At 49.0% G+C, this 20,908-nt stretch overlaps 1 protein-coding gene and 1 pseudogene across 1 annotated transcript; both read right to left on the bottom strand.

The window, feature by feature from the left end:
* Positions 1–620: 620 nt before the first annotated feature.
* Positions 621–4,485, bottom strand: LOC112902200 (probable LRR receptor-like serine/threonine-protein kinase At3g47570). Its single transcript, XM_025971139.1, has 2 exons — positions 1,542–4,485; positions 621–1,449 (listed from the first exon to the last, which is right to left on the bottom strand). The coding sequence occupies exons 1-2, from the start codon at positions 4,483–4,485 to the stop codon at positions 1,109–1,111; spliced, it is 3,285 nt and encodes a 1,094-aa protein (XP_025826924.1). The 3' UTR covers positions 621–1,108.
* An 11,712-nt stretch (positions 4,486–16,197) lies between these two features.
* Positions 16,198–20,870, bottom strand: LOC112872413 (annotated as a pseudogene).
* Positions 20,871–20,908: the final 38 nt, after the last annotated feature.

Genomic DNA, 20,908 nt, shown 5'->3' with positions numbered 1-20,908 from the left:
CCGTATGCCGAAGTCGTCCACCGTCTCTCCGTCGTGGAATTTTAGGGAGTCGAATTCCCTCCGGAGTATGCTCGCCTTCGCCTTGCGCACGCGCTCGACGCCGACGTTCATTACCTTAATCGCCTCCCATGCGGCTCTCGCCGTCGGCTTGTTGGCGATTGTCCCCATCAGCTCCGCCGGAACCGCCTTGCAGAGGATCTCCAGCGCCATCCGGTCCTCCGTAACATCTTCCGTCCCGAGCGTCACGGGGAACCACAGGCCCCTTGCCTGCAGCATCACGCACATCAACGCCGCCCAATCGTAGTAGTTCGTCTTCGTGAGTACGGGGTAGTTTGCTGGTCCTGCCACCGTCTTCTCGATGATGCGCTCGACGATGACCCCGCGTCCCCGTGGCCTGCGCGACGAAGAGCGTCCGCGCCGTGGCGTCGGCGAGCGCTCTGGCGGCGTCCTCTGGCGCTCCGGCGTCCGCGACATGATCGCCGGCTCTGATACCAGTTGTTCGATCCGAGGCCGATTACTCCACCCGTAGGAGCTGCTCTCCCTCGCCGGAACTGAGGAAGAAGACCTGGAACGCCCAGGAACACCAACGCACGCGAACACTTGGAACTGGGAAAGTTTTGTGCGGCAAATTCAACCACTTTTTCTGTTATCCATTGACACATTTATAGTTGAAAACAAAAGAGGACCATGTGGCCACTAACTCGCCCAAACCACTCCCCACGACGTTCCTCAACTCGCGCCATCCCACGAGCCTCCATCGTGCCGAGTAATCTGGGCGATCTCGACGCGTTCCCGCGCAAAGACAGAGCGCGCAAACTCTACTCAAACTAAACAGACCGGCTTAAGCTCCCGCGCAAGCATGCAGGGAACTTGGCCACCAACAGCTATCCTATTTTGTACATAAGCAAATATGTAGGAGCAGCACTTGGATTACCTAACAATATGAAGCATATTACATACTTATTTCGGACTTGACCAAGATAGCTGATGTTCTACTTCTGAAGAGACACGCCAGATGAATACTATAAGGCTTCGTTTGGATGTCGATATTGGAGGGCTTAGCATTGAATTGGGTAGTCAGAGTGGCACTCTCCGTGCTTGCTGATATCTATTTGGTGTAGCCCTTCTTGATCTTCTTCAGTGCCACCACGATATCTCTCATTGACATCCTTCGGTTAGGTGAATCACTTGAGCATTGCAAACCCAGCTCAAATATTGATGAAAGAGTGACATTCAGGTCATGGATAGAAAGTGCTTCATCTTGCAGCAGCCGGTTGTCCAGAACAGAGGCAAGGCCGGTTGCAAATGCTTGATGCACCCACTGCCTAATGCTCAGCTCTCCGGTGAACATAGGATCTGTGGGTCGCTTTGCAGTGAAGACTTCTAGGAGCATGATTCCGAAGCTGAAAACATCACTCTTGCGTGATGCTCTTCCAAAAGATCCATACTCTGTTTGCAAATTCAGAAAAATAAAATTTAATCACGACTGATCAACTGTGTTGAATTGATGATATATGTCATTTATGGTTTACCATTAGTACCTGGTGCCATGTAACCAATTGTTCCAGTCATGCTAGAAGAGATCATGGAGTTGTCATCACCCAAAAGCAGCTTTGTGATGCCAAAGTCTGCCACATGCGCCGTCATCTGGTTGTCAAATAGCACATTGCTGGGCTTCAAATCACAATGCAAGACCACCTCGTAATGCTCATGGTGTAGATACTCCACTGCCATTGCCACATCTAACATGATATCCAACCTCTTGAGGAAACCCAAGTGCCGTTTTCTTTCGGTGTACAGGAGCATATCCAAGCTGCCATTTGGCATGTACTCAAGCACTAATGCTCTAAAGTCCATGTTGGAAGTGGAACTCAGTATCTTTATCAGGTTCCGGTGCCGAGCCACACAAAGCACATGACACTCGGCGGCAAAGCTTCTAATGGCCTGTTCTAGCTGCATGTCTAGAACTTTAATAGCAACAACCAAACCGGTGCTCAGCTGGCCCTTATAAACTTTTCCAAAGCTTCCAGTCCCCAAAAGGTTGTTGTTGCTAAAATTATCAGTGGCTAAGATGAGGTCATGGTAGGAGACTAATCTATGGCTTATAACATTGCCTTCATCCATGAAAGTATCTGGAACCTCCCTCATGTTCTTAAGTTTCCTTCTTATCACTAGGTAGACACAGGTAACAATAGAACCGAATGTTATTGTGACAGCTGGAAGTAGGAATATTAGGTGTCTATTATTAGTGCGTGTTTTCTGAAGGCATGGAGAAAATCCTAAACGGGGAGCCCCACATAGCCCAGCATTTCCAGTCAAAGATTGCGATGTGATGTTTGAAAAAATACCTCCCTCTGGTATTTTCCCTACTAGCTTATTGAAGGAGAGATTCAAGGTTATCAAGTAAGTGAAATTAGAAAGGAACTTGGGAATTGTACCAGAGATATTATTGAAGGAGATATCTAAAGATGCTAAGCTAGCAAGCTCTTGAAAGGAATCAGGGATCGGACCATCAAATGAGTTATGTGATAGATTTAGGACAGTGAGCATAATAATTTGTCCAAATGATTCTGGGATGGTTCCATTCAGAAAGTTGGAAGAGAGGTCAATGCTAACCACTTGTTTTAGCCCACCAAGGTCACTGGACAGTGCACCAATAAGGGAATTGTTAGAAAGATCTAGTGTGATAAGTTTATCAAGGTGGAAGAAGCTTTCTGGTATAGTTGAATTTAACTGGTTATCAGATATCTGGATGAATTCTAGCCTACTAAGGTTTCCAATGCTATTTGGTATAGGTCCAAATAATTTGTTTCCATTAAGATACAACCTTTGCAAGCTCCTGAGCATACCAATTTGTGATGGTATAGGGCCTGACAAGTCACTGTTAGAGATGCCAAGGAAAATGAGATCTTGCATCCCTGTGATTGATTCGGGGATTGCTCCCATGAATAGGTTGTTGGAAAGACCTAAAAATTCAAGACTACTTAAGTTTGACAATGCTGATGGAAGCCTACCTGTTATCTTGTTGCCAAATATGTTGAAACTAAGTAATTTTGCAGAGAGGTTTCCCACATGGTCAGGGAGTCCTCCGGTGAAGGAATTAGAAGATAAGCCAAGATACTGGAGTTGTCCACAATTAGAAATGGAAGATAGGAAGTCAAGGCTCCCTGTAAAGTTGTTATCAAACAGTTCAAGAACGTTCAGAGCTCGAATGTTCCCAAGTGTTTCCGGTACTGACCCAGACAATGAATTTGTATTCAACGACAGGAAAGATAGTTTTGATAAATTTCCGAGAGAAGTTGGAAGTTGACCTGCCAGTGCATTGCATGAAAGATGCAGATATGAGAGCTCTCGCATGATGCCTATTTCTTTCGGAATCTCTCCTGTCAAATTGCTGTATGAAAGGTCTAGTAGTGTAAGTTGGGTGAGATTGCTTAAAAAGGCTGGGATACAGCCAGTTATGAGATTACCACCCATGGAGAGATAGGTAAGATGTGACAGCTGAGGCAACCATGATGGCACAACATCAACAAAAAAATTGACAGACAAAGATATCGATTGCAAGTATTGGCATGCTGCAAGCCCTAATGGAATCCGACCTACGAAGTTATTCAAATCAAGAGCAATAAGATGTAGCATTGGGAGACTGAAACTTTGATTGTTTGGAATCGGTCCATTTAAATTGTTATGCATTAAAGACAAGGCTTGCATCCTAGACATGTTAAAGATGGTTGTGGGTACTGAACCAGAAAGTTGATTGTACTCTAGGCTTAGTACTTCGAGCATGGGCGGGGAGGCTACACTGTGTGGTATCGAACCTGATAAGCTATTGTTTCCCAAGTAGATGTACCTCAGGCAAGGCGTGTTATTGAATAGATATGGTGGTATCTGGCCACTCAACTCATTGTTTGTGAGAGCAATTTTCTGAATGCTGCGGAGATTCTGCAACAACCCTGGTGGGATATCTCCTGAGAGGCTGTTGTAACCCAAGCGTAGAAGCTCGAGCCTTGTGAGGTTTCCTAAGTTACTTGGAATGGCACCCGAGAGGTCATTTCCGAAAAGAGCAAGAACCCTGAGCCTACATAGCCTGCCAAGATTTGCCGGGATGGATCCAGTGATGGAACCAGTGAGATTGCTGTTCGAGAGGTTGAGCACGGAGAGGAAAGTGAGATTACCGAGGTGAGGGATGAGCTCTCCTTGGAGGGGAACATCTGGCAACGACAGCGCCGTGACGCGCTGCTGGCGACGGCTGCATGAGACGCCGACCCAGCGACAATAGGACACGTTAGGTGTCCAGCTATTGGCCAGGATACCGAGAGGATCAGAGAGCTGGCTCTTGAAAGCCAGCAGTGCCGCAAGGTCGGTGTCACTGCCATTGGTTGGCGTCGAACTGAGGCTCAGAGAAGAACACATGATGCCGGTTAAGAGGGTTGGCACCGAGATGGCTAACAATACCAGCACAACTGAGCTGCTTGCAGCGGCCATTGTAGAGGGCCTGTTTCTTATCTCTAGTCAGTGAATAGGCCTGATCCATGCATACAAATTTATGGGCAGGTAGCCCGCGATGATCCGTAGGAAAGGTAGCTGTCTATGATAAATTTTGCAAAATTAATTTGAAGATGTTTCCAAACTTCATCAGATGACCATACACTTGGGTCGTGTTTCCTTGACCTCATGGCACCTCGATAGCTACCTCGATGCATCCTTGTTTTCTGCAAGACAAACTCAAGATATCTCCTCATGTATGTGGGAATGACAATTTTGTCCCATGCTAGGTAACAAATGCAACACCAATGACCATTCGCGGATTGGATGGAAGCAAGGATCGAAGAAATTAAAGCGGGAAGGACTACTGTCAAAATCTAAGGAATGACAGGTGTAGATACTTTTAGCCTTGAGAGGTTGCTAGGGTCAGCAGGCAGGAAGGGATTGGACCAAGAGATAAGTCCCAACCATGGAAAGGGAACCGATTGAGATCAGTCAGTCTGCCACGCCATGATGGCACTGGCACAACTTCAATTAGATTTTTTTTTGACAGGTCAAGAATTTAATTAGAGGCCTGCTATGCAAGCAGCAATGCCATCTGCAGACCTTGACAGGCTGCTGTTGTCAATGTTCATTGAGTTCTATAAGGCATGCTGCTGAACAAGTTGCCTTGCCTAGGCCGCACGCACGGCACAGCAAGCCAACGATTAACCTATGAAGACACTGATGGGCGCCCTTGCTTGCAATCTGCGTCCAGGGCATTCCAATCCATTAGCTGCTGATACACATCAATCAACTCTGCACTTCCCTCCTTATAAAAAAAAAGACTCCGCATGTCCCTGTACCCAAAGTCATTCCAGACATGGCAGTTTATGTACAGAAATCAAAGGAAGCGAGCCAGGAGAGATATGGTTGATGTGTATTATTATTTGGAGTCCAAATGAATTTGGCAGTTTAACAAAGAAGAAGTAGAAAGAGAGCGCCATGGATTGAGCTAAGAATATAATCCCCATCCAAGGAAAAAGGAAACTTACATGTGCAAACTTGCCTCGATTTTTTGGAGAGGTCAATAAGCTAATTTCAGGTACTGAGAAGCAGAGAGCTCCACAGGAATTTTACCAGTGAAACTGTTTATTAATTTCTATGGACATCACTTGCAACACAGGTAGACTGAAACTTTTAAGAAAAATATTTGGAGGGTTTGACTAACATTTAACTAAAACAAGTAAAGCATGCATGGCGAACCAAGTGCCATACTGGCATGTCTCCGCAGTGTTGCATTAGCAAGAGTAGAGAATTGCTTTACGAGAATGGCATGAGGCTCCTTGTGGACAAAGCGTCGAGCATCTCGAGCGCTACCAGCTGCCAGCACCAGTCATCCCAGATGCAAGCCAGCAAGGGAGATGATATGGCATCCATGGGTAGAGGGGCGCGTACCTCGCAAAGTTGCAAGTGGAAATGCGCGAGGCTCGCCAGGGGATGGTGGCCGGAGCCGAGCGAGCAGAACACCACTCGCCGGGAAGTTGTAGGCGCTTGACGTTGTCCGCAGCCAGGAAGTAGCGAAGGCTGAGGGAGTGGATTCGACGGTTAAGGAGGGATTAGCTGAAGCCGAGCTCGGGATGATGCACAGCGGCGGGAGTACTAGCAGACGTCGCAGGGGTTAAGGAGGAACCGGTACCTTGCAGGCGGAATGCGCGAGGGCAGCGAGGCTAGCCAGGGGACGGCGGCCGGAATCGAGCGAGCAGAGCTCTCAAGCCAAGCCAGCGACCGGCGGCGCGGGAGGTAATCCTGAGGCGACGGCCAGTCCAGCGGCGGAGCCAGGATTTCTGTACAGGTACCGGAACAAAATTTTGTAATTCAGTAAAATGCATATATAGTTTGTAAATAGTTCGATAAAAATTCAGTAAATAGCATATAAAGTCTTGCATTCAACAATACGTGCGAAAGTTCCGTACATTAAGAAAAAATATGGTTTAGAAAAGTACGAAAGATGCATAAACAAGCTTACACGTACCAAAAGAGTATGTTTTCTTATCTGGCCTACGCTTCCTCAAATCCATAAAAGTTTGAATTATGTCTTCTTCATCCACTTCAAACAAAAAGTCCTTCTCAATGTATGTGACAAGATAATCATCCAAAAGACTATCACCCATCTTGTTTCTTAATTTAGATTTCACAAAAGTCATTGCAGAGAATGCCCTTTCAACCCTTGCTGTTGCCACCGGTAAAAGCAACACCAATTTGAGAAGCAAGTACACAACATCATACAACTTATATCTTTTTTTTCAACAAGCTTAACTGAGAGATCAACAAGATTGTGTAGGTCTTTGAAGTCATCATTTTCTCTTAGGATATCAATAAAATTGTCAAGTTGCAAGTCCAGTTTTAGCAAGTCAGTGCTTCATATGTTATTAGGATAGAACTCAGCTAGTCTACGTACCTTCTGTGCATCAAATGAAGCAAATGAGTTGGAAGGATCAAAGGCTGCCATACAAGAAAGCAACTCCATATTAACTTCATCAAACCGACTAGCAAGCTCTATGCTAATTTGATCAATGACCCATTGCTCTTCTAAAGTGGTCATCATTATTTTGGTCATGAACAAACCGATCTTCCAAAAGGCACATAATTACCCTCCATAGCAAGAACTTGGACACCATGATTATTGCAAAATAAAGTGACCCTATCAAGAAATTGATCCCAACCATGATTCCTTAAGTGTTTCATTCTTTTTTTTGCCGCTTTAACAAGTGTGATTGCATTAAGAATATCTTGCTCCCTTCTTTGCAAACACTCTGACAAATTATTTGTGTATCCAAGAATAGTAAACATTAAGTGTAAACAAGAATAAAGTTAAATGACTCAAATGCACCAAGCATGGTATGTATCTTTATCCAATCAGCTCTAACAGTAGTATCCTCTCCAAGAGTGAAAAGAACTTCATGGATGAAAAGAACTTCATGGATTATAGGATACATAGCAATGATGTTGCATACAGCTTTGTAATGAGAGCTCCACCGAGTGTCACCGGGCCTAGCCAACTCCATCTCTTGATTTAATCCACTTCCAGTTTCAAGTTCACCACAATCAAGTGCTCTCATGAGATTCTCAATCCTAGCATCTCGAAGCATGCCATGATGCTTACAAGAGACTCCAACAATATTCAGCAAGAGAGACACTTGATCAAAAAACCAAACACAGTCATTATTTCCCTTGGCAACAGCAACAAGAACTAGTTGAAGTTGATGTGCAAAGCAATGGATATAATAAGCAGAAGGCGACTCTTGCATAATCAATGTTTTCAGCCTTTTAATATCTCCTCTCATGTTGCTAGCCCTATCATAACCTTGACCACGAATTCGTATCAAAGTCAAGCCATGATTAACAAGTAAAGCTTCAATTGCATCTTTAAGTGACAAAGAGGTAGTATCATCTATATGAGCAACTCCAAGAAAGTGCTCACATGGCCTTCCCAATGCATCAACATAACGCAAGCAAAGAGCTATTTGTTCTTTATGTGATATGTCACTAGACTCATCTGCTAAAATTGCAAAGGGCTCTTCACCAAGTTCTCCAATTATTTTCTTTCTAGTTTCTATGGCACAACACTGAACAATCTGCTTTTGTATCATTGGGCTAGTCAAAGTGCAATTACTTGGAGCATTGTTTACAACATACTTATTCACCTCTTCACTATGTGCAGCAACAAATTTCAAAAGTTCAATGAAGTTACCTCTATTGCTAGACTCTGCACTTTCATCATATCCACGGAATGCTAATCCTTGATGCAAAAGAAACTTCAAACATCAAAGTGAATAAGTCAGTCTTTTCTTATACAGATAACGATCCTCAGCACTCCAATTCTCAATTTTATCATCAATTGTTGCATCAGGATTCAGAAAACCAAAGTATTTCTCTTGGCTGCCTTATGTGCCTTAGAACGTGCATGTTTCAAAAGTGCATTATCTCCTATATTCCAGTTTTTCCAACCTTCCACAGTAAATGCAGCAGTTCCATTTCTCTTACTTTCTTTGTTTTTAAACAAGTAGCATACAAAGCAAAACACAGCATCTTTCTTGACACTATATTCAACCTAAGAAAAATTATGAAACCACACAAAATTGAAATGACGTTCTCTATCTCCAATCCACCTTTTTGGGAACTCATGTGCATATGACTGAAATGGACCTCTAAGAATTTATGCTCTTCGAATTGCATCATGATCATTAGCATGGAAACTTGCAATGGGTTGTCTTTCACCTGGATCATTTGGAAGATGACTCACGTCATAAGTTGGTGGAGCCAATGGTGGTAGCGGTGGTGGCGGTGGAGGTGGCGTAGGATTCACAATTTCTTCAATTACTCTCTCTTCCTCTTGCTCTTGAGTTGCCTCCGGAGGTGGTGGCGGTGGAGGTGGCATAGGATTCATATTTTCTTCAATTACTCTCTCTTGTTCTTGAGTTGCTTCTGGAGGTGGCATAGGATTTCACATTTTGCCTCTTTGCTGCATGCTTTCGAAAAAGAGATGCAATATCTCCATCCCTCTTCATAATTCAATCTCTACAATCAAATGTCAAAATTCATAGTGCATCAGCCATCAAGCCGTTGTACTAATTAAAAAAGGCCACATCATGTTATAAATTAAGCAATCAAACTATTGGAATCGAAGTTAGGGTTTAGCACATTTGTACAAACACAACTCGTACTAGCACCTAACTCTAGTATCCTATTTCATTCATTCCTGATAAAGTGAACTCTGGACAAATTCGTCAGTGATGCATATTTCTGTCTCATTTCATTTCCAGAAACATTTGTGTTTCGTTTTCACATTTCAGAACTACAAAATCCTATCAGTTCCAGTGCATACTCTGGCCAAGGAAAAGGAAAAACTCCAGTCAAGTCTCACTTTCTGAAAAGTGCAATATTATGCCTTTTGTATGGAAGTATGTCCAGGCAACAATGTGTTCTAAACTCCATCATTACCAAAGGAAAACACTGAAACTTCTATTTTTCCAACCAATTCCGTGCTATCCCTATTTTCCAAACACCGATTTTTTTATTACCGCACAACTAAAATATAATCGAGCAAACTAACAAGAGTTCCTCTAATTGTAATCCTAGTCGCAAGAGCAATAAAGTTGTACCAGTTTGCTAATTCCTAGCATATCGTGATCTGAATGAAGTGGGGGACGAGGGACGCACTTGGCGTGGGTGTCGAGGAACTTGGCGGAGCGTCCGGTGACGAGGATGTCGCAGGCGAGGGCAATCTTGAACCCGGCGGTGATGGAAAACCCGGCGTCGGCGGTGCCCCGCAGCACAGCGCCGCGGGACGCGGGGTCGACGACGACGGAGAAGTTCCGCGCTAGGAGCGCGAAATCGGGCGGGCCCTAGGCGATCCCTCCTCCCCCGGCGGCGTGGCTTACGCGGAGGCGGAGGCGCGGAGCTTGGCGAGGCCGTCGAGGACGCGGCAGGAGAAATGGACGGGCGGACGCCGCCGCAGGAGTGGGTGCTCCGGTTCCTGTGGGGGCGGTGCCAGGTCCTTGGTGGGCTAGGCCGCTGGGGTGGTCCTTGGTGGGCTGCGCCTTAGGGTATGCCGTGGCCCACCTAGACCACCCTGCAGCTCCGCCACTGGGCCAGTCACGTGGAATCCGCGGAGGGAGAAAGCTGAACGCACAGCGGCGGAACTAGCGGACCTCGCCGGACGGCGCCGGTGGAAGAAAGAGCTCGCCACGGTTGCCATGTCGCGGACGGTGAATGTTTACAGATAGCCCCCATATTTAATAGATCAGATCATGATTACGCGATTAATAATCACGATCTGAATATTTGAATATCAACCCCTATATTTTACAGATAGACCCGTGATTTGGATCGCGATTACTAATCGCGATCCGGATTATTTACAAAATCACCTCTGGTTTTGGCCGGGCCCTCCTCCCTCGGTTTCGCCAGTCCGCTAGCGGCTGCCGCCCATCCAAAGGGAATCCCAATCTGTGACGAACTGGTAAGCTGTTCTTCCCGCAGAAATTGGCCGGTGCAGCTGCACGGCATTCGTCCTCACAGGCGGCCAGCAATGGCGACTCCATAGCAAGCGTCAGTAGGCTCGCAACTCATCAGTCACCAGGAAAAAAGAAGAGTGCTAAAAACTACTGAATTGTCAACTGCACAGCCGCACAGGGACACTTGTTGGCCTGCAGCTCATTCTTGTGGAGAAACGCTATCCCTGGATATTGTGCAAGGACTCCGCCCATGAAGATTATGTCAGTCACTGGACTGCGGTGAGTGCCGGCGAGCAGACCACGACGAGCGATGAGCAAGAACACGAACAAACTCAACGCGAACACGGTGGGTTTTGGTGCTGCAAAGGGCGCAGCGTTTTCAGGGATTGTATTACTATTTATTGGATTACAAAGCAGTGAGATGCAAGCCAAGACGCCCACAGTTGCGCTGAGTCCGCACGTCCATCCCCATGCGCCGCAACGGCCGGCCATAGTTTGCATGCTCCAGTTCATGCTGAGCGATTCTCGTCCATGACTTCCTACACGCACGGAAACCACAAGCCGGTCCTCGTGTGCGTGCACATGCAAAACAGAAATGCGAGATATGCTAGGATTACTAACAAATTCTCCTCCTAATCCTAGTGTATATGCTGTACATCCACAACACTAATTCTGGAACGCATCTCACAAAAGTGTGCACGCCCCAGAGCTTTGGTAAGAATGTCCGCCAGTTGCTCCGTTGTCCCAATAGACTGGAGTCTCACCCTGTCCTCTTCAACGCATTCACGGATGAAATGATAACGAATGTCGATATGCTTACTGCGATCATGGAAGATAGGGTTTTTGCTGAGTGCGATGGCAGACTCGTTGTCGATCTTCAAGGTGACGGTGTTGGCCTCCTCGCCTTTGAGTTCAGCGAGCAGCCGTGCCAGCCACATCCCCTGGCATGCTCCTGTCGATGCTGCAATGTACTCAGCTTCGCATGAAGACAGCGCCACAATCTTTTGCTTCTGTGACTGCCAGGTGATGATGTTGTCGCCGAGGAAGAAGAGGATGCCTGAGGTGCTCTTGCGCGTGTCAATGTCCCCAGCCATGTCACTGTCGCTGTAGCCAACAAGCTGGGGATCCTTCTTCCTCTTGTAGTGGCAGCCAAAGTGCAGAGTTCCTGCGACATAGCGCAGCACCTGCTTCATGACCGCCAGATGCTCAGTGGTTGGATTCTCCATGAACCGGCTGATGAAGCCCACTGAGTACGCCAAGTCGGGTCTTGTGTTCGCCAAGTACCGTAGGGAGCCCACCACACTGCGATACATGGTGGGATCAATAGCTGGGGCCGAGCTCACCTTGCTGAGTTTCAGGCGAGGTTCCATTGGCGTCGCGCTGGGGTTGCAGCCCATCAGGCCTGCTGTCTCCAGGATCTTGGCTGCATAGGAGCTCTGGCAGATGGTGATCCCAGCCTCAGTCTGGGACACCTCCAGACCAAGGTAGTAGTGGAGCAGGCCCAAATCACTCATCTTGAATGTAGCTTTCATCTGGTCCTTGAAGGTGTCGATGTCGACTTGGTTGCCACCAGTGATTATGAGGTCATCGACATAGACCCCGACCGCCAGCCAGCGAGCTCCAGTCCCGCGCAGGTAGATAGCATGTTCTGAGGCGCTCCTCCGAAACCCAAGCCCGATGAGAGACTCGTCGAGTTTGGCATACCACGCCCGTGGAGCTTGACGCAGTCCGTAGAGTGCTTTGACGAGATGGAGCACCTTGTTCTCATGGCCGCGGAGGACGAAGCCGGGAGGCTGCTCGACGTACACCTCCTCCTGAAGCACCCCGTTCAGGAACGCCGACTTCACGTCCATATGGTGGACGGCCCATCCTTGACAGGCGGCGTGCGCGAGCAGAAGCCGAACTGATTCCAGGCGCGCGACAGGGGCAAAGACCTCGTCAAAGTCGATGCCCTGCCGCTGTACGTAGCCCTTTGCGACGAGGCGGGCCTTGTGCTTGGTGACGATGCCGGCAGCGTCCTTCTTAGTCTTAAACACCCACTTGAGGCCAATTGGCCTGGTACGTGCCGGCGGCTCAACCAGTCTCCATGTGCCGCTGGCCTCGATGGAGGTCATCTCGTCGAGCATGGCGTGGCGCCAGCAGTCGTGGCGCATTGCTTCTTCGAAGGAGGCTGGCTCGGCGTCGCTTGCCAGCAGCAGGCGCTCCTCCAGATCGCGGTGGGCGAGCTCAGGCGTCTCAGCTTCCCCGAGCATGTTGTCGATGCAGCGGAAGCGGAGAGGAGCGTCGTTGTCATGATCAGCGTCGAGATAGTCCTCCATCCCGGCTCCTGGTGGAGATGCAAACTCCACTTGAGGGTGTGCCAAGGAGCCGGGTGCTGGTGGAGTGCTGTGGGTTGCCGGTGAACCAGCCATGGGCCTGCCTGAAGCTGAGGACGCGGCCGCGCCCGATGGACCTGGTGACATCGCGTCCGATGGAGCCGGGGACCTCGAGCTTGACGCAGGGGAGACCTCTGTAGTCGTTCTGGAGGTGATGATCACGGAGGGGTCCTGCTGGTCCAGCTCCTCGATGATGAAGTCGTTCGGCTCGGCGGGATCCGCTGCAGACCATGCCCACGCCACTGCTTCATCAAAGATGACGTCGCGGCTGATGTGGACGCGTCGTGTCGAAGGGTCATAAACCCGGTAGGCCTTGGACCCTGGCTCGTAGCCGACGAACACCATGCGGCGGCTGCGGTCGTCGAGTTTCTTCTGGTGCGGCGTGTTCACCTTCATGTGGGCGATGCAGCCGAACGTCCTCAGGTGCTGGATTGATGGCGTGTGCCCGTTCCAGAGCTCATAGGGGGTGCGCCCACCGATCGCCTTGCAGGAGGATCTGTTCAGGAGGTAGACTGCCGTTGACACCGCCTCCCCCCAGAACACAGCAGGGAGAGACTTGGCCTTCATCATGCTTCTGGCCGTGCCCACCACGGTTTGGTTGCGGCGCTCGACGATGCCGTTCTGTTGAGGCGTGTACGGCGTCGTGAGCTGCCTGCGAATGCCGAGTTGGGCGCAGTAGTTGACGAAGTCGGAGGCTGCAAACTCTCCGCCACGGTCAGTGCGGAGCATCAGCAGCTTCTTGCCGCTCTTGCGTTCTGCCGCAGCCTGGATGTTCTTGATGGCGGTGGCCGCGGCGTCCTTGGATGGCAGCAGGGAGAGCCACATGAAACGTGAGTAGTCATCGACAAACAAAAGGAAGTACTTGTTACCACTCGGGGTCGCCGGAGTGATGGGACCGCAAATGTCTCCATGGAGGAGCTGGAGCGGCTCCGTGGAACACCAGAGCGCCTTCTGAGGGAAGGGCGTCCTCTTCTGCTTGCCGGTGAGACAGGCGTCGCAGATCTGCTGCACCTGGTCGATGACGGGCAGCCCGCGGACCAGCTCCTCGCGCCCCATCTTGCGCAGTGCGGCGAAGTGGATGTGGCCGAACCGCTGGTGCCACCTCCAGGCGTCATCGTCCGTGCGCGCCGCGAGGCACACCGGGCGCGCAATGGTGATGTCGAGGTTGTATAGCCGGCCTGGACTCCGAGGAATCTTGGCGAGTAGGCGCCGGTCCTCATCTCGCACCTGCATCACGCCGTCCTCCACCAATACCTGGTACCCGCCTTCGTCAAGTTGCCCGACGGAGATGATGTTGGCGGTGAGGCGAGGGAGGAAGTAGACGTTCCCGAGCGCCCAGTGCTCGCCGTTCTTGCAGTGGAAGAGCACCGTGCCGGTGCCCTCGATGCGGGCGACGGAGCCATCCCCAAATCGCACGGCGCTGGTGACGCCGGTGTCGAGGTCGGCGAACGCGGCGCGGGACCCGGACATGTGGTTGGATGCGCCGGTGTCCAGGATCCAGCGCGTTGGGTCTCGATCCGCCGCATCGTCGAGCTCGGGGTGGACCTTCTTCTCCAGGAGATGGAGCTCAGGGAGTGCCGCAGGTGCAGGCGGCGGCGGCTGCGGAGACGTGGAGACGTCCTCCTCCTGGGCCACATCGATGGCAAGCATCAGAGTGGCCTCTTCTTCTTGGGCCACATGGGCCTGTTGGGCTGGCTGCTCCTTCTTCTTGCTGGGGCAGTCGCGGGCCCAGTGGCCATTCCTGCCACACCGCGGACAGGGATCATCCGATGGCGGGCGTGCAGAGGTGCGACCGCCGGAGCCGCGTCCGCAGCCTCGGCCGCGGCCCCTTCCTCGTCCGCCGGAGCCAGAACCGCCATGGCCAGGCTCCGACGCTCGTTTCTTGTACTTCTCCACCCACTGCTCCTCTGTGAGCATCAATTTGCCGCTCGCGGTGTGCACCGAAGCGGGCTCGACGTCGTCAGCGGCCTTGAGGCGGCCAGTGACTTCCTCGATGGAGAGCTGAGAAATGTCAAGCAGAGTTTCGATGGAGATGACCAGTTGCTTATACTGTGGGCGAACGACGCGCAGGTACTTGGCCACCACTTTCTCGTCAGGCTCCGGGTCACCCAACGTCGCCAGGCGCTGCACGATGCCGGTCAGACGCAAGGCGAAGTCCTCGATGGATTCACCGTCACGGAGGGCGATGGACTCATACTCGGTGCGGAGGTTCTGTGCCGTTGCCTTCCGCACACGGTCGTCGCCGATGCGGAGAGTCTTGATGGCCTCCCAGGCTTCCTTGGCGGACTGCTTGGCCACCAAGATCGGGATCATCTCCGCCGGAACGCTGCTGCAAATCGCGTCGAGCGCGCTGCGGTCGTCATCGTAGTCGGCGTCGGCGAACTTGACGGCGTCCCACAGGTGGCACGCTTGCATCTTCAGTTGCATGCGAAGTGACCACTCATGGTAGTTCGTCTTCGTTAATTGCGGCCAGCTGCCGGAGCTCCCACCATCTCGGATGATGCGCTCGACGACGATTTCCCGCGGACGGCGTGCATCCCGGGTGCGCGAGCGACGTGCGTCGCGCGTGTGCGATCGGCGCGGTGGAGATTGGCACGGTGGAGATCGGCTTGAGGAGGGCGTGCGCTGCGGCATCTTGCCTTTTGGCGACGGGGTCTTGTTGCCCCCGGACGTGCCGACCTTGATCGGCGGCGGCATCTGGCCACGACGCGGCGGCGTCCAGCCACGGCGCGGCGGCGATGTCATCGCGGCGCAGGTCCCTTCTTACGGCTCTGATACCACTTGTCAGTCACTGGACGGCGGTGAGTGCCGGCGAGCAGACCACGACGAGCGACGAGCAAGAACACGAACAAACTCAACGCGAACACGGTGGGTTTTGGTGCTGCAAAGGGCGCAGCGTTTTCAGGGATTGTATTACTATTTATTGGATTACAAAGCAGTGAGATGCAAGCCACGGCGCCCACAGTTGCACTGAGTCCGCACGTCCATCCCCATGCGCCGCAACGGCCGGCCATAGTTTGCATGCTCCAGTTCATGCCGAGCGATTCTCATCCATGACTTCCTACACACACGGAAACCACAAGCCGATCCTCGTGTGCGTGCACATGCAAAACAGAAATGCGAGATATGCTAGGATTACTAACAGATTACAGTCCATGTTCACAAAAGAAACTTATTGCACAGATGACAGTGCGTGTTCAGAAAATTTACGGACAGAGAAGCTGTCAATTTACCATCACAGGCCAAAGGGGTGAAACGAGTAACGAAGAAAAAAATTGGAACATTGCTGATGCAATTCTTCGAGGGAAGGAACGAACAGAGCAGATGAAAATCGGTCGTCACGGGATGGCACTCTGCGCGTTTGCTGATGTTGAATTGGTATAGTCCTTTCTGATCTTCTTGAGTGCCACCGTGACATCTTTCATTGACATCCTTCGGTCAGGTGAGTCACTTGAGCAGAGCAAACCGACCTCAAATATTGGTGAAAGAAAGTCGTTGACGTTGCAGGCAGAGGAAGAGGCACCTACCAGTAGCTGTTCGTGCACGACAGAGTCAAGCTCAGTTGGAGATGCCCGACGAACCCACTTCCTAATGCTTAAATCTCCAACGAACATAGGATCCGTGGGTCTTTTCCCAGTTAATACTTCAAGGAGCATGATTCCGTAACTGAAAACATCGCTCTTGCATGATTCCTTTCCGTAAGATCCATACTCTGCTCATGAGAACCCAAATACGGAATTCAAGCAAGACCCATCAGCATTGGTATCCAAAAATATATACCAATAAAAATTCAGAGTCACAGTATGGAGTATGGTCGTACGTGGTGCCATGTACCCGAGTGTTCCGGGCATGTTTGCAGTAATTACAGAGTTGTCAACGCCCGATAGGAGCTTTACGATTCCAAAGTCTGCTACGTGCGCCACCATGTCGGCATCAAATAGCACGTTGCTAGGCTTCAAGTCACAATGCAGCACCACCTCATGATGCTCATGGTGCAGATACGCCATTGCCATCGACACGTCAAGCAAGATGTCCAGCCTCTTGAGGAATCCCAAGTGCTCCTGCCTTCGGAGTGTATGAGCATCTCTAAGCTGCCACTGGGCATGTACTGAAGCACCAGTGCTCTGAACTCCAGGTTGGAGCAGACGTTCAGTATCTTTATCAAGTTCCTGTGCCGAGCCATGCGAAGTGCGCAGCACTCAGCATCAAAGGTTCTAGTGGCCAGGTCCTGCTGCATGTCGAGAACTTTTATTGCCACTACCAAACCGGTGCTAAGTTGACCCTTGTAGACCATTCCAAAGCTCCCAGTTCCCAACAGGTTGTTGTAGCTAAAATTATCAGCAGCAAGGACGAGGTCATGGTACACAGGGGCCCATGGCACATAACATTGCCAGGATCAATGACATTATCTTCAACCTTTCCCTTGTTCTTAAGTTTCTTTCTAATGATTTGGTAAATGAATAGAATAGTACAACCAAACACTATGGTGACAGCAGGTAGCATAAACCTTAGGAAGTGCGTAGCATTTGAGTGAGGTCGTTTCTCTTGACAAGGAAAAAATCCCAGACGGGGTCAACCACATAGCCCAACATTCCCAATCAAAGATTGCAATGAGATGTTGGAGAAAACACCACCCTCTGGTATCTTTCCTTCTAGATTATTGGAGGAGAGGTCCAACCACTGGAGGCTACTCAGCTCACTAAACGACGCTGGGATAGAGTCCTCAAATGAGTAGTGTGATAGATTTAGGGAAGTGAGCATGCTTAGTTTCCCAAATGATTCCGGGATGCTTCCAAGCAAAAAGTTGTTTTTAACGCACCAACATCACTCAATAGTGGACCGGAAAAGAAATTATTAGAAAGGTCTAGATATATGATTTTATCAAGGTGGAAGAAAGTTGCCGGTATAGTTGAATTTAATTGGTTCCTGGACAACCAGGCGTATTCTAGCATGCTAAGATTGCCAATGCTATCAGGTATGGAGCCAACTAATCTGCTACCGTGGAGATGAAGCTTTTGTAAGTTCCCGAGCTTACCAATTTGTGTCGGGATTGGGCCTGCTATGTCATTGTAAGATACATCAAGCCAAGCGAGACTGGCTAAGTTTGACAATGATGATGGAAGCCCACCAGTTAGCTTGTTCTAACCTACTCTAAACTGAAGTAACTGTGCAGACAGGTTGCCCACATGATCACAGAGTCGTCCGGTGAAATAATTATTGTGTATCCCAAGGAATTGGAGTTTTGTCCAAGAGGAAAGGGAGGACAGGAGGAAGTTAATACCCCCTTCTAAATGATTCCCTGACTGATCAAGCCGTTGCAAAGCATGGATGTTCCCAAGCGTTGCTGGTACTAAGCCGAACAATGAATTGTCACTCAGATTTAGGAAAGACATGCCAGATCAGTTCCCGAGAGAAGTTGGAATCGGACCTGTTAGGAAATTTTCTGCAAGATGCAAATATGGTGCAAATATAAATTGACAAGAATAAAGTGCATGAGAAGTTCGAAACTAAATTCGGGACTTGGAGTTCAGAGAAAGACTTGTAGAGCCATGCCCTCTCGATTTCCATTGATAGAAAAAAGAAGTGCTTGACAAAACTAAATTGGAGTTCAGAGAAAGAACAAGAGGAATTGTCAATTTCTAAATAAATCTGCACAGCGAATTTGCATTCTGTGACTTCAAAGACCTGTAAAAGGAGATCCTACTAGTCTAGACAGATCCCCAAAACATCCGCCACCTTAAGATTCCTGCTCATGCATGGTACCAATAATATTTCTCTGTGGGTTTCACTTCGGACACAAATTAACTTTCGATCCAAGTCAGTCAGTCAGTCAGTCAACCAACTTAACAAACGTCCAGTCCAGTACAAATCGATTGAAGGTGAGAGGAGCCGCAAAATGACAAACCAATATAATTGCTGTACCTACTTGTAGATTGAAATATGTGCTCAAATTGGAACTCTGCTTCCAGGTCACAAGTCAAAGTCGTGCAGAGTCCAAACAAAACGCAACCATCATCGACCTTGCCCGTGCTTGTAGACACCGGGGTGTCCAGTTCACCGCTGATAAGGAAGGGCCTTCACATTAAAAAAAAATAAAGAAAGATAAGGAAGAGCCAGACCCTCTCGATTTCGATTAACTGATATAAAACAAGAAGTGATTGACAAGCGCAGCGCGTCGTCGTCCGAACTTGTGGTTGCAGCGGTGGACACCTAGAACTAGTAGAAGCAGAGGATGGTAAGATAATGGAGTAGTAGGTAATGCTGAGTCAGTTTTTGGAATATAATATTTTCAAAAAATGTATTTGATCCAGTGGTTCACCAGAGTATATTGCCGAGGGAAACACGCAGCTCTCCTCTCCCTAAAATAAGGAAGATGCCATACAAGTGCGATGAATGTCCTCCAAAAGTAGCACAAGCCTCGCAAAAAAACCAATCCTAAAAGTAAAGAGCCATCCATGGGTAGCAAAAATTCATAGCTGTGTGGCCTCTAGGGTGCGACAAGCCTAAATGATGCTCCTCTTCTTGTCATGATTATGCAGATAATTGTCTCTAGAATCAGAGCCATTTAGTTCCCACCAACAAGTTAACCGCCGTTTGATATACAAATTTATGAACATGTCGAGCCACATTGTGTAAGAGACCTAAGCCCATGTATGAGTAAAAGTTCAAGATGGTATATATCTGAACTTGTCCAAGACAGTATACTTAACCACCTGAGGGGGCTAAGTAAATGGTTTTGTGAAGTTGGAGGGGTTAAATATCCAATTTTTAGTTTGGGGGTGATGTAGTCCGACCGCAAAAGTCAGGGGGTTTTGTAGACTTTTTCCGGACATTCACACCTTTTTTCTATATGCTAATACAAATCGATAAACTTTTTTCTATATGCTTATACAAATCGATAAAGTTGCTGCAGCCATAGATGCATAGATGCTATCAGGGATACTTCAAGGAAGCTACCTGCAAGGAAGGAAGAAGTCAGACTCCTACTTTATAGTCCTATTAGGACTCCTACCTTATAACCGACTAGTAATCCCACCCTCTGGAGTATATAAAGGAGAGCAGAGGTATCTAGATCAGCATCAGAATATGAGGGACAACTTGCGCCTCGTGCATCTATAACCCTAACCAATACAATCCACCATACAGGACGTAGGGTATCACGCAACTCCCGGCCCAAAGTAGACGTATCACCCTTTTCGAATACAGAAAAAAATAGTACATTTGCATCCATAAAGTAGCTATAGCTTGATCCCACCAAGCATGTTTACATTGCTTTCTTCATCAAGGCGCGTACTATACGTATGTGCCTTTAACTTATCTGTAAACATGAGGGATCGTAGGCTATTATATTCCCGTGCTGCTTGCATTTGTCCACTACCTCTGCCGCTTGCTTCAATTCATCCACGACCTCTGCCATTGTTGGTCTCTCATCCACATCTTCCTTGAGACAACAGACCGCGAGAGCACCGATCTTGTCAAGGCACTCTATGCAATGATGACACTGAGCATGGCCATGAGATAAAATGTTTGTGTCATACATCTCCCTTCCATTGCCCTTCTCCTTACAAGACTTGACAAAGTCCATGGGGAGGCTATTGATTCTATTTTTGCCATACTTGACCGTCTTCCGGGTGACCAGCTCGAGGAGCACCATGCCAAAGCTGTAGACATCACTCTTCTTCACAAAACGTTCCGTCTTCATATACACTGGGTCTACGTAGCTCATATCTGCTGCCACAGCCATGGCATACCTATCGATCGACAAAAGCTTGGACGATCCAAAGTCGGAGACCTTAGGCATGAGGTTATCATCCAGGAGGATGTTGGCAGATTTGACATCACCGTGGATGCGTTGGTGCGAGTGGATGTAGGCTAGAGCTTCTGCAGAGCCGATGGCAATCTTGAGGCGTGTCAGTAGCGGGAGCACCTTCCGCGTTGCCACATGAAGCAGGTTGTAGAGGCTTCCGCTAGGAATGTACTCAAAGACCAACACAGGGATATTGGTCTCCATGCAGCACCCAACTGGAAGTACGAAAACTGAAAGCTTGT

Source organism: Panicum hallii, chromosome 8 (assembly GCF_002211085.1).
Source record: "Panicum hallii strain FIL2 chromosome 8, PHallii_v3.1, whole genome shotgun sequence".
NCBI lineage: Eukaryota > Viridiplantae > Streptophyta > Magnoliopsida > Poales > Poaceae > Panicum > Panicum hallii.
This window is presented reverse-complemented; position numbering and strand designations above follow the sequence as displayed.

What these genes read in the sequence shown, in the direction of transcription:
- LOC112902200 (XM_025971139.1), bottom strand. Translation starts at nt 4,485, where the DNA reads ATGGCCGCTGCAAGCAGCTCAGTTGTGCTGGTATTGTTAGCCATCTCG. An exon ending in AATTGGTTACATGGCACCAG is followed by an intron (nt 1,450 to 1,541) that starts GTACTAATGGTA and finishes ATTTGCAAACAG; the next exon opens with AGTATGGATCTTTTGGAAGA.